Source organism: Macrotis lagotis, chromosome 7 (assembly GCF_037893015.1).
Source record: "Macrotis lagotis isolate mMagLag1 chromosome 7, bilby.v1.9.chrom.fasta, whole genome shotgun sequence".
NCBI lineage: Eukaryota > Metazoa > Chordata > Mammalia > Peramelemorphia > Peramelidae > Macrotis > Macrotis lagotis.
This window is the reverse complement of record NC_133664.1, coordinates 119,287,264-119,300,424: the sequence shown is the minus strand read 5'-3', so window position 1 is coordinate 119,300,424 and position 13,161 is coordinate 119,287,264. Positions and strand designations below refer to the sequence as shown.

The 13,161-nt window shown below is 33.7% G+C and overlaps 1 protein-coding gene across 11 annotated transcripts in view; it reads left to right on the top strand.

Moving 5' to 3' along the window:
- MKLN1 (muskelin 1) overlaps positions 1-13,161 on the top strand; it is a 377,184-nt gene that overhangs the window by 300,109 nt on the left and 63,914 nt on the right. For all 11 annotated transcript variants that reach the window (XR_012470079.1, XM_074193675.1, XM_074193674.1 and 8 more), the window contains 2 exons: positions 4,300-4,521; positions 5,369-5,498. Coding sequence is in view for 10 of the 11 variants with exons in the window: in XM_074193675.1 (XP_074049776.1) it covers positions 4,300-4,521; positions 5,369-5,498 (352 nt within the window). In the remaining variant the exon portion in view is untranslated. The remainder of the gene's footprint in view (positions 1-4,299; positions 4,522-5,368; positions 5,499-13,161) is intronic.

Here is a 13,161-nt window from a genome sequence, read left to right as displayed (position 1 = left end):
TCCTCTACATAGTGAACCGAAGGGATCAACCAAGTGAGAGAGAGAGAGAGAGAGAGAGAGAGAGAGAGAGAGAGAGAGAGAGAGAGAGAGAAGAAGAGAAAATAGTTCAGATCAGAAGCTTGAAGGATACTTGTCATTAGTAAATGAAACCTGGAGGAAGATCTGGCAAAGGAGACTTGAGTAGGAATGGTCAGACAGGTAGGAAAAGAGAACAGTATCATGAAAACTTAGAGAAAAGAACCCATGAGAAGAGGCGATCTAAAGAAGAATGAGGATTTTGAAAAGATCTTTAAATGTGTCCATTAGGAGATCTTTGGTGACTGAGAGAAAAGTTTCAGTTGTATAATTGCTAGAACTCAGATTGTAGATTTAGAAGAGAAGAACTAATGGACACCAAATGTAGATATTTTTCTCAAGATGTTTAACTGGAGATAACTAACTAACATGGATAAGTAAGATTTTCTTTTCCTTTTCTTTTTTTTTTATGGTGCAAGAGATAAGGATGTGTGGGTAGCAAACCAGTAGATAAATAAATAGAAGAGAAAGTGGGGATAATGGAAAGATAATCTGCTATAGAAGTTATTAGGAAATCAAAAAGATATGTAAAAAGTTAGCCCTGGCAAAGTCATGAGACAAGATTAGGAAGGAAATAGTGACAGACTCCATTTGAGTGATGGGAGATGAGAGTAGAAGAAGAGAGAGCTTTCAGTGAGGGATTTCAGTTTTTTTTTTCTTTGAATCATAAAGCAAGATGTAAGGATAAAATAGGAAGTTTGATGAGGGATGAAAAGGCTTTGTAATAATTGCTCCTGTGGTGAGCAGAAAAGTGAATCGATGAGAAAAGTTGTAAAAGTTTTGCCTTGATGTAGTGAAATTATGTAAAATATATTTGTAGTACATTCAATCAGCATTATTTCATGATTTTCTTCAGCTTTATTCTGTAATACATATGTGGAAGTAATCAAAGACTGAGGCTTTGTAGGGTAAGACCAGCTATATTATAAGGAGGCAAGAGATTAAAATGAATACGATAATATAAAATTGAATTAGATAATCCACATTAGAGAATGCAGAAGAGTATGACTAGTGTTTGAGTAGAAGATCTGAGGTCTTTGGGATGGGACATTATGGTAAATATGAAATTGGAGATAATAAGGCATAGGGGAAGATGAATGTCAACATTCATAAACATAGAAATGGAACACTTGTGGGTTATTTCAACATCAAGAGTATGATCATCTTTGAGTGTCATCTTGTTTCCTTTCTCTAATTACTTTTCATCTTTTCTACTTTCTTGAATCTTTATCCTTCCTCAAGATATACTTAGGTGGCATCCCTTCCATGAAGTCTTCCCTAATACCTTGAATTATTAGGGCTTCCTCCTTCCTTGTAATTATTGATTTGTAGCCAAATTAGATCCCTACAGTTCAAAGGAAATTTTTTGAGAATAGTCTCATTTGTCTTGATGTCCATAGCATTTTTACAGTTCCATGTAAATAATTGACTTATGAACAGGGAATAATTAAATCACAAGTGAAAATATAATTAAATGCTATAATTATATAACATAACTCATTAAAGTATTATAAATACATTAAATTATAATATCAGGAAAGAGTATTACAAGAGTATTTGAGAGCACTGGGTATGACATCTGAAAAGTGCCATTTTAATTCTATCTCTGTAACCTGTATCTACTCTCTTGGTGTATGTATGGGTGTTTGTGTATGTAAAAGAGAGATTGCATAGGTACATTAGATTTTTTTTAAAAAATCATATAATAGAAGATCATCTAGGCTAGAACCCCTAAGTACAAATCTCCTCTTTTTCCATAATATCCTTTATAATTGATCCTCCGACTTCTATACTAAATCCTCCAAAAATGGGTGACTGAACATTTTTTAAGGTAGCTCATTCCACTTCTGTAAAAAAAAAACAGTTTTTCCTTCATTAGCCAAAATCTGCTTTTCCCTCTCATCATTGTTCCTAATTCTACTTCTTTTCAGGCTAAGTCATAGTCACACACATCTATCTCTCTCTGTTGGATGTACTAAGCTTTCACACCTCTTTCTTTTTTGTACCTATCCTTGTTGGCTTCCTTCAGATACATTGTTTTGGCAACATTACTGTTAAAATGTTCAATTGTAACCTTTATGCACAGGAGCTGTCTTTTGCTTCTTTGTTTTCCTAGTGCCTAGCACAGAGTAGAAACTTTTAAAATATTTACTAATTGATTGAAAGCAGTATGCAAAATGCTGAACTCAGGACTCTACATGTGGTTTGGTGAGAGCAGAGCATGATGGGGGATCGCTTCCTTGATCCACTTTCTGTGAAATCTCCAGAACCCTCAGTGGTCTTGGTGACTTATATGAACTTGTGCTCGTCCAGCTACATGAATGGGTGGATTGAGGTTGCTGTGTGTGAACCCCTACTCCCTGGGTGTGAGGATTATCTGAATCTTGATAAAATTGTGGACACATAAGTAAGACCTCTCCTGGGTAATGGAGCTTGGACCTGCCCATGTCCTACAAAGCTTTGGGAATTCCTACCCACCTTAGAGGGTAGAAAGAAAAGAAAGAGGAGGCAAAGAAGTCAGTGACCTGGGTAGAAGATGCTGGGACTTTAAAAAATATTTAATTATTTAGGATAATTAATTTAAAATTAGAGACATCCAATCAATACCTGGTGGATAGAGGGCTGGGCTGGGCCTGGGCCTCAAGAAGACCTGACTGTGTGACCTTACTCACTTCACCTCTGTTTGCCTCAGTTTCCTTATTATAGAATGGTGACACTAACGGTACTTAGCTTCAATTGCAGGTTGTGAAGATCAAACAAGGTAGCAATTATAAAATACCTAGCCTAGATATTTTCTCATCAGTTCCAACCCTCTTGAGGTCCCGAGTGATGAAGTGCTTTGATTAAGGACAGTAAGTGAAGTTTAGTAGCCAGGTTGAGATTTGAATACATGTCCTCTAACTCCAAATTCAGGGGTCTGTCTCTGTATTTGCTTCTTCTCAATCAATCAGTCACTAAGTGAATATTCATTAAGTACCTCTTAAGTGAGGCCATGGTGCTGAGTGCTAATGTTTTCAGTGTAGTGGTTGGGGGGGGGGGGAGAGACAGAGAGAGACAGAGAGAGAGAGACAGACAGACAGACAGACAGACAGAGACAGACATAAAGTTTGGGAAGAATTTTTTATGCCCAATTTAAATTTCAAATTTAAGTTCCCCACACAATACTTGACCCTTAGATCTACCTTCCATTCTCAAATTTTAGCTTGTAAATACTTGGAGAAAGAATTTTTTTTCTGATTTGGAGTCATATGAAAATAACCCTTAAAACCTTATGATATTTAGCTAATCTCTCTCTTTAGTGGGGGTGGAGTGGGGTGGGAGACAACTAGTATAGAGATATAAGGTTATTTTTTAAATATGAATTGTAAATCATTTCAAAATAACCTGCAATGAGAATGTCTTAAAAGGACCTAAAATTAGTCATACTGTAAAAAATTATAACTTTCAGTCTTCCTTTTAGGGACCAGCTCTTAGAACCATCTATAAGATGAGGAAATGAGATTAGATGGCCTTTGAGGTCCCCTTTCAGTTCTAAATTGAAGAACCTCTGATATAGTTATATCTGTATTACCTCACACTGTAAAGAAAGTGGTTTGTAAGTTAAATGGCAAACAAATGGAAACTGTTAGAATTGGTAGTACTAAACCCAAGTAGGTGGTAGCCCAAGACAGTTGAAAAATAAATTTGAGTATAAAATGATTAAAGGAATTATGAAGTACTTGGCTTCAATTATGTCAGTAGCTTCTATTGCTTTTGACAAAAGCTATTGTATAACTTGGAGAAAATATTTAGTTTTTTACTATTAGCTTTTTTTTTTTTTTTAGGTTTTTGCAAGGCAAATGGGGTTAAGTGGCTTGCCCAAGGCCACACAGCTAGGTAATTATTAAATGTCGGAGACCAGATTTGAATCCAGGTACTCCTGACTCCAAAGCCAGTGCTTTATCCACTACGCCACCTAGCCACCCCAACTACTATTAGCTTTTAATTTAATATTTAGCTTCCACTGGAAAAAAATGAAATCTGGGGCAATATTTTAAAAGCAGCCATTGTCTTTATTAAAGTGTTTTTAATATTTTTGTTATTCTTGACATTCTTTGTTGGTTTCTATGAATCTTTAAAATCAAACCACAGGGTCTCCGAAATTCTAAAAAGTATGCATAATCATGTTAACAGCTTAACATGTTAGCAAAAACATACTAAAATAAATTTATTTTCTTCATGCAGATGTGTATGGATTCTGAAAAACATATGATCTATACTTTTGGTGGAAGAATTTTGACTTGTAATGGCAGTGTAGATGACAGTAGAGCCAGTGAACCTCAATTCAGTGGTTTGTTTGCTTTTAACTGCCAATGTCAAACATGGAAACTTCTTCGTGAGGATTCCTGTAATGCTGGACCTGAAGACATCCAGTCCCGAATAGGACACTGCATGCTTTTCCACTCAGTAAGGACAATTGAGATTATAATATAAAATCTGTAATGTTTGTTTCACTTTAGTCAAAAAAAGGTAGAATCTATTTCATTTTGGACAGCAAAATTAAAAATTCCTTTTTTAATGTTCATTTAAATAATGGATGCAACTGTGATTTTTTCTTTGATTTTGGCTTCTATTCTAGTAATGAGAATGAAAAAAGTTCCATTTATTCAGTCAGTTCATTTTTTTGATTATGTGGGATCTTAACTGCCAACCAAAAGATTTCTAGTTAGATAGCATTTTCCATTTCTACAGTTAGGGATTATTAAATTAAACTTCACTTTTACACATCTTAATATAGAAACTATTTCCCTTCTCCATCTTATTGCTAAGGCAACTCACACCTTTATGCTAATGGGAAGGAAGAGTAAATTTTCTGTTCCTCTAATTATTTTCACTATTGCTCTTCTTGCTCTCCCTCTTAAGATTTTTGTTTATAGTCTTGAGGGGGAATTCCTGCTGCATGTATAGCATGTAAAGAGTTGCCTAGGATGGTGAGAAACTGTAACTAGTTCATCCACAGTCATTCAGACAATATTGCAGAACTTGAACCCAGTCTCCTCCTGACTCTTTAAGAGTTGTGTTCCCCCGTCTGCTTTGCTCTCTTAAGTATAAAAATGTAAGAATTGTCCCTATATAATTCAAGCCTCTGCACTTTCAACTCAAAGCTCACTAGGTAGAACTACTTCTCAAACAATTTGAAATAGCTTCTTAAAGGTCTGGTCATTAAAGAGTAAATCTGAACTGATCTTCAGCTGTTGTGCTACATCACATCTTTCTTCTCTCTTGTCTTTCCCTGTTTTTTTTAAATTTTCAGAAAAATCGTTGCTTATATGTATTTGGTGGTCAGCGATCAAAAACCTACTTGAATGATTTCTTCAGTTATGATGTAGACAGTGATCATGTGGACATCATATCAGATGGCACCAAAAAAGACTCTGGGATGGGTAAGAAATTTTATTGCTCTTGATTTTGATTGTCTTGATTGAGGAAGATATAAAATGAATTTTCTGAGAATAGAAAGGATATGAAAATTCCTAAGTTTATTTCTTACTTTTTGTTAACATAAAAAGAATCCTTGAATATGTACGAATTTACTATATAGTTCTAGTAAAGAAAAAGACATTTTTCCAGAATTAATTTGTAAAAAAAAACATAGTATATATTTGCAGTTACAATAGATGGCCATCTTTCTACCATAATCTGCTTTGACCACAGAGATCTTTATAACTTGTTTTCGATAAAAGGTTTTTGTATCCTAAGGGAGAGTTTGCAGACACTATTACTCTCCTCTAAAATCTACTGAATATGTGGGGCTTTCTGGACTTGCAGATTGATGGTTGTACTAAAAGAGGTTAGGATAGGTGTGTAATAGTTATCCTTAAGAATTTTGTGATTTTTAGTAGTATTTTGTATTTTTTTTTAAATAACAAGTCCAGAAATCTAGCATTGAAACTTCACGAAGCATAAAATGTAATTTCTCTGACAAAGTTTGATATTTATTCCTTTTATCTTTATATTTTTATTTATATGCATATACATATAAGTATCTTTATTGAGAATCTAATGTTGTGTGTCTGTGTGTGTGTGTGTGTTTGTGTGTGTGTGTCTGTGTTTATATAAAAATGTTGTCACTTTCCTGAAGCTTTTTTGGTTTTCTGATGCCTACTCTTTTAAATATTCATTTATAATCTTCCCAAATATTTGTGCATTTTTTTGTGGCAGATTCTATTCAACAAATATCTTTACAACAAAGCATATTCTCTAAAACAGGCAATAAGATTATAATTTTTAAAAATTTTTTTATTGATATCTTTTTATTTATCACCACCAAAATTTCCTGTTTTTTTTCATTCCCTCTTTCTTCCCTTCCCCAGAGAGCCATTTGATAGAACAAATAATATTTTAAATGGAAAAAGGGGAAAAAATGAATAAAACAGCTTAATGAATAGAAAAAGTCTGAATATATTTGCAACATACTACATCTATGGACCTCCACAATGGAATGGGTATCTTCTTAGTTCTTTTTAGCTATGATTGTTTTTTATAATTTTTCAGCATTCTCTTTTCTTCTTTCCATTTACATTGTTGTAGTCATTTTACATATTTTTCTTGCCTCTGCTTATTTCATGAAAATTTTTATGCTTCTCTATATTCATCGTAGTCATCATTTCTTAATAGCATGATAATAATATTCAATTACATTTATGTTCCATAATTTGTTAAGTCATTTTCCTTTTTGGGGGGCATCTACTTTGCTATAAATGATATTTTGGCATATATAAGGACTTTTCTTTTAATAACCTCTTTGGGGGTATAAATCTAATAATAGAATCTTTTGAGTGAAAACATGGGCATTTTAGTCATTTTATTTACATAATTTCAAATTGCTTTCTAAAACAGTTGTACCAATTTGCAACTCCACCAACCATGCACCAGAGTGCCCATATTCCCACTGTGTCTTTTTCAACATTATTATTGCCTTATTTTGTAATTTTTTTTTAATTTGCAGGGTTTTGAGTATGTTCACTTAATAATAGAAAGAAATGTCTCTTAACATTGGTGCTATGATTCTGACTTTGACTTTTTTAAAATTAGTTTTGTTTTATCTCTCTTTTAATTATATTGATTGCAATCATCATATATATATATATATGGGTTTTTTTGCTTTCTTCTACTTCATATAACTTTTCATGTTTATTAGTCATATTCTTAATTCCTTGTGACACAGTCACATTCCATTCAATTCCAATGCCACATAATTTGTTCAGCTGTTCTTCAGGCTTTGTGCACATATTTTTCTTTGCCAGCTTTTTGATTTTACAAATTACTCTGCTGTGAACTTTTTTTTTTTTTAACATGGATTTTTTTCTTGCTAGCAGTAGCAGAGTCATAACTCAGGAATTTTGTGTTTAGGGCAACAGTACAAACTATAGTCATATCAAACAGCTAAAAAGGTACCTTTGGTTGTTGGGCAGAATGTTGGATACCACTCCATGGAGACAGACATAGACTGGGGAAACATGAGTGCAACACTGAGCACTAGAAGCAGGAAAAATTTCCTATTTTAATTAGTTATTTTTAATAGCTAGGTGCTGAGGTCATTTCACTTTTGTATTTGTACACCAAGTACCACCAAGAGACTTAATAACTGTCTGTTGATTGTTACTAACAATTTCTTCCCATTTGACTATGGAGAAGTCTACTTAAATGTGGGTAGTGAGGTAAACTCTATAACAAATAGAGACTTTTTGAAGAATTGCTAAAATAGATTGTAAAGTCATTCTGTCAGAAAAAAACATGTTAGAACTGTAGAGGACCTTAGGAATCACCTATCTTTTAAACTTATATTTGTGTTTTGGATAATTTCTTTTGCTATTTTTGTAAAGCCAATAAGACCTTTTCTCATAATGATGTCCTTAAATGCATAGAATAAAATGTTATAAAAGAACTGAACTCACTTTTATTGAAATCCAGTTATTGGATATTAGAAATAAAAAATTCATAGACCCTAAATTAAAAATCTACGTTGTAATTGAAGCCCTTCATTTTATCAAGTAGAAAATTACAATTTCAAAAGAAAAGTGAGGGGTGGCTAGGTGGCGTAGTGGATAAAGCACCAGCCCTGGAGTCAGGAGTACCTGGGTTCAAATCTGGTCTCAGACACTTAATAATTACCTAGCCCTGTGGCCTTGGGCAAGCCACTTAACCCCGTTTGCCTTGCAAAAAAAAAAAAAGAAAGAAAAGTGACATGGTCAAGGCCTCAGAAAAGTCATATGAACATTGAGGCTTAAGTGAGGCAAGTAGAAGCCAGACCACGTAGATTCACAAAATGTGCACTAAAATATTAGCTTATGATAATAGGAAACAATTATAATTTGGAAGATATTTTCAAACAAATTTTTTGCTGCTGAAAAAAAGGATTTAAATGTTTTCTAAATAAAAATAAACAGAATCTTCATGTTTTCTAATTAATTTTTCAACAACACATGAATGGCATATCTTTTAGAAGAATAATTTCACAAAAAAAACCTGAGTGCTAATATTTCAGGAAACAAGTAAGAAGACTATTTCAGACCTTCAAAATTTGGACAACAAAATATCAGTAGAAAGAATACATAGGTTGTTGCTAGAGAAATGTCCTGTACTCAGAGACATAGAGTGGTTTTTGCAAGTAAACAAGAGAAAAATATTCAATTGAAAAGGAAAGGAAATTTGAATAACAGGAATATTCTATAATCACAAGCAGTTTCAGAAGGGAATGAAATAATGTATTCTGAATATCCTGTGATGTTACTCAAGTTGGATTTACTGTAAAATTATTTACTGTGAAAATCTAAATCTAATAATGAATTTTGAAAGTTATAAGAGGGAAAAAAATCCGATTTGAGACATTCCTTCACTAGAAACCATGAACCTGAGCAATGTATCAAGAAAAGAAAGAGTAACAAAATCAGTAATCTTGTACATTTGCTTAAAAGAGAATGAGAAGGATTGATATGTAGGATAAAAAGAATGAATAAGGAGAAATTTCAACGAATTATGAAAGAATACAGAGACAGACTTAAATTGGACTTAACTAGGAGAAATGAATTCCCTGAGTAGATTTCAATGGTTTTATTTTTGTTTTTAGTGAAATTGCATGCATCCTTTCCAGTTCTATGACCTAAATAGAGAAAGCATGTGATTCCTATAGGCTTTTGATAAAGGGGTTCGGGTGGTTAATAGTCAAGGGAGAATAGGAGAATGGTAGAAAGGAGAGATTAGTATCAGTAGGATGCACTAGAGAGTGTTCTTATTCCCTTATGGGGGAAGCAATGTATCCCTACAGTAGAATACAGGAATCTCATCATGGCTTTAACATGGCGGGGGGTGGGGAGATCAGGAATGTTATGCAGTGAGAGACTTCTTTACCTCAGTATTGGATTCCCATGTGTCATATCCCATTCCAGCGAAAGGGCAGCCGGTACTTGGATGGTGAGACATGGAGAGAAAGGCCTTAGAGTCCAGTAATGAGTTAGCATGACTATTTTGAAGATGTTGTTTATAGTAGAGGCAAGGGATCAGACTAGACTGAAAAATTTGGGAAACAGGGTAATTTCCACCAATAGATGCTATTTCCATTTGACATTTTTTCTACAATTTATTTATTTATTTTTGCATATTACAGTTGTCCCCCTAATCTTGTTTCCATCCCCCCCACCCTCAACAGAAGGTAATATGTTAGTCTTTACATTGTTTCCATGCTGTACATTGGTATAAATTGAGGGTGTTTATAGAGAAATCATATCCTTAAGGAAAAAAAAATAAAACACAAGTGATGGCAAAATTACATAAGATAACATTTTTGTTTTAAAAAAAATTAAAGGTAGAGGAAACTAGCTGGTACAGTGGATAGAGCACTGACCTGAGGAAGACTTGAGTTCAAATCTAGTCTGACATATAATACTTACCTAGCTGTGTGACTTTGGGCAAGTCACTAACCCCATTGCCTTGCGAAAAAGAAAAAAACTAAAATAAAAAAAATTAAAGGTTATATTGGCCAGCATGAGAGGTATGAGTTGATACCTCAGAGATGCTTTAATTTACATTTCTCTAGTCAGTAATGATTTAGAGCAGTTTTTCATATGACTATGTATTGGTTTGATTTCATCATCAGTAAAATGCTTCCGTATATTCTTTGACCATTTCTCAATTGAGGAATGGCTTTTTGTTATATAAATTTGAATTGGGTCTCTGTATGTTTTAGAAATGAGTCCTTTGTCAGAAATACTAGTTGTAAAAATTAGTTCCCCTTTTACTACATTTCTGTTTGGTTTTGTCTATATAAAAGCTTTCTAATTTAATGTAATTAAAATTGTCTATAGTTTGCTTTTAATAATGTTCTCCATTTCTTCCTTGGTCATAAACTGCTTCCCTTTCCATAGATCTGATAGGTAAACTATTCCTTGATCTCCTAGTTTGCTTATAATATTGCCATTTATGTCTTAATCCTGTATCCCTCTTGATTTTATCTTGGTATAGGGTGAAAGGTATTGATCTAATCCAAGTTTCTGCTATATTAACTTGGAATTTTCCCATCACTTTTTATCGAAGAAAGAGTTTTTATCCCAATAGCTGTACTCTTTCGGTTTATCAAACAGCAGATTACTATAATCATTTCCTGCTATTGCATCTAGTCCATTCCACTAGTCCACCACTCTATTTCTTAGTCAGTACCAGACAGTTTTGATGACTCATGCTTTATTATATAATTTTAGATCTTGTAGGGCTAAGCCACCTTCTTTTTGTACTTTTTTTTCATTAAATCCCTGGAATTTCTTGACTTTTTATTTCTTCAAATGAATTTATTTAACATTTTTTTCTAACTCATTATGAAGTAATTTTTTGAAATTATGATTGGTAGGGCACAATTTAGATAGAATTGTCACTTTTATTATATTATCTTAGCTTATCCATGAGCAGTTGATATTTGTACAGTTTTTAAAATCTGATTTTATTTGTGAGAGAAATGTTTTCATAAAGTTTCTGAGTCTAATGTCTGAAGTTATTTAGAATTGGGTTTCGTTTTCTAGCTCTTGCTGCTGAATCTTTTTTTTTAATATTTTATTTATTTTGAGTCTTACAATTTTCCCCCTAATCTTACTTCCCTCCCCTCACCCCCCACAGAAGGCAATTTATCAGTCTTTACATTTTTTCCATGGTATACATCTATCCAAATTGAATGTTATGAGACAGAAATAATATCCTTAAGGGAGAAACATAAAGTATAAGAGATAGCAAGATCAGGCAATAAGATATCAGTTTTTTTCTAAATTAAATCTAATAGTCCTTGGTCTTCATTCCAACTCCACAGTTGTTTCTCTGGATACTGATGGTATTTTCCATTGCAGACAGCCCCAAATTGTCCCTGATTGTTGCACTGATGAAATAAGCGTATCCATCGAGGTTGATCATCACTCCTATGATGCTGTTAGGGCATACAGTGTTTTTCTGGTTCTGCTCATCTCATTCAGCATCAGTTCATGCAAATCCCTCCAGGCTTCCCTGAATTCCCATCCCTCCTGGTTTCTAATAGAACAATAGTGTTCCATGACATACATATATATATACCACAGTTTGCTAAGCACTTCCCCAATTGAAGGACATTTACTTAATTTCCAATTCTTAATCACCACAAACAGGGCTGCTGTGAATATTTTTGTACAAGTGATGTTTTTACCCTTTTTTCATCATCTCTTCAGGGTATAGACCCAGTAGAGGTATTGTTGAATCAAAGGATATGCATAATTTTGTTACCCTTTGGCCATAATTCCAGATTGCTCTCCAGAAAGGTTGGATGAGTTCACAGCTCCACCAACAATGTAATAATGTTCCAGATTTCCCACAACCTTTCCAACAATGATCCTTAGCCTTTCTGGTCATATTGGCCAGTCTGAGAGGTATGAGGTGGTATCTCAGAGAAGCTCTAATTCGCATTTCTAATAAATAATGATTTAGAGCAATTTTTCATATAACTATGGATTGTTTTTATCTCCTCATCTGTAAATTGTCTTTGCATATCCTTTGACCATTTGTCAGTTGGGGAATGACTTTTTTTTTTTAAATAAGACTTAGTTCTCTGTATATTTTAGAAATGAATCCTTTGTCAGAAACATTAGTTGTAGAGTTTGTTTCCCAGTTTACTTCATTTCTTTTGATCTTGGTTACAGTGGTTTTGTCTGTTCAAAAGCTTTTTAATTTAATGTAATTGAAAGTATCTAGTTTGTTTTTAGTGATGTTCTCCATCTCTTCCTTGGTCAAAAACTGCTTGCCTTTCTATAGATTTGACAGGTAAACTAGTCCTTGATCTTCTAATTTGCTTATGGTATTGTTTTTACATCTAAATCCTGTATCCATTTGGATCTTATCTTGGTATAGGGTGTGAGGTGTTGATCTAATCTAAGTTTCTTCCATACTAACTTCCAATTTTTCCAGCAGTTTTTATCGGAGAGTTTTTATCCCAATAGCTAGACTTTTTGTGTTTATTAAACAGCAGAGTATTATAATCATTTCCTGCTGTTGCACCTAGTCTATTCCACTGGTCCACCACCCTGAAATAATTTTCTTCATTTACCTTTTATAACTCCATTTCCAATTGGTCAGTTCTGTTTTTGAAGGAGTTTTCCATTTGTTCTTTTGAGATAATTATTTTCTTTTTGCATGTGTCCAATTGAGTATTTGAAAGAATTATTTTCTTTTTGTATTTGTCCCATTGTATTTTCCCTGGAGTTGTTTTCTTGTTGTGAGATGTTAATTTTTGTCTTGCAAGGTATTAATTTTCTCTTGAGTTTCTTTCCCCAATTTTTCCAATTGATTTTTAAACTCTTTCCTGATTTCTTCTAGGAAGTCTTTCTAGGCTGGAGTCCAATTCAAATTCTCCTCAGAAGTTCTAGGTCTCTCTGGGTTAGGATCTGTACCTTCAAAGTAGTTTTAAATGGGCTCCCCTTTTTACTGGCCTTTCTTCATTTTCCTAGGATCTTTTGTTGGGGGGGAGGGGCTGACTCACAGAGGTTTGGTTTTGAAAACTAGAGGCTTTTCTCACTGGTTTTAATAATTCCAAGTGGGCTG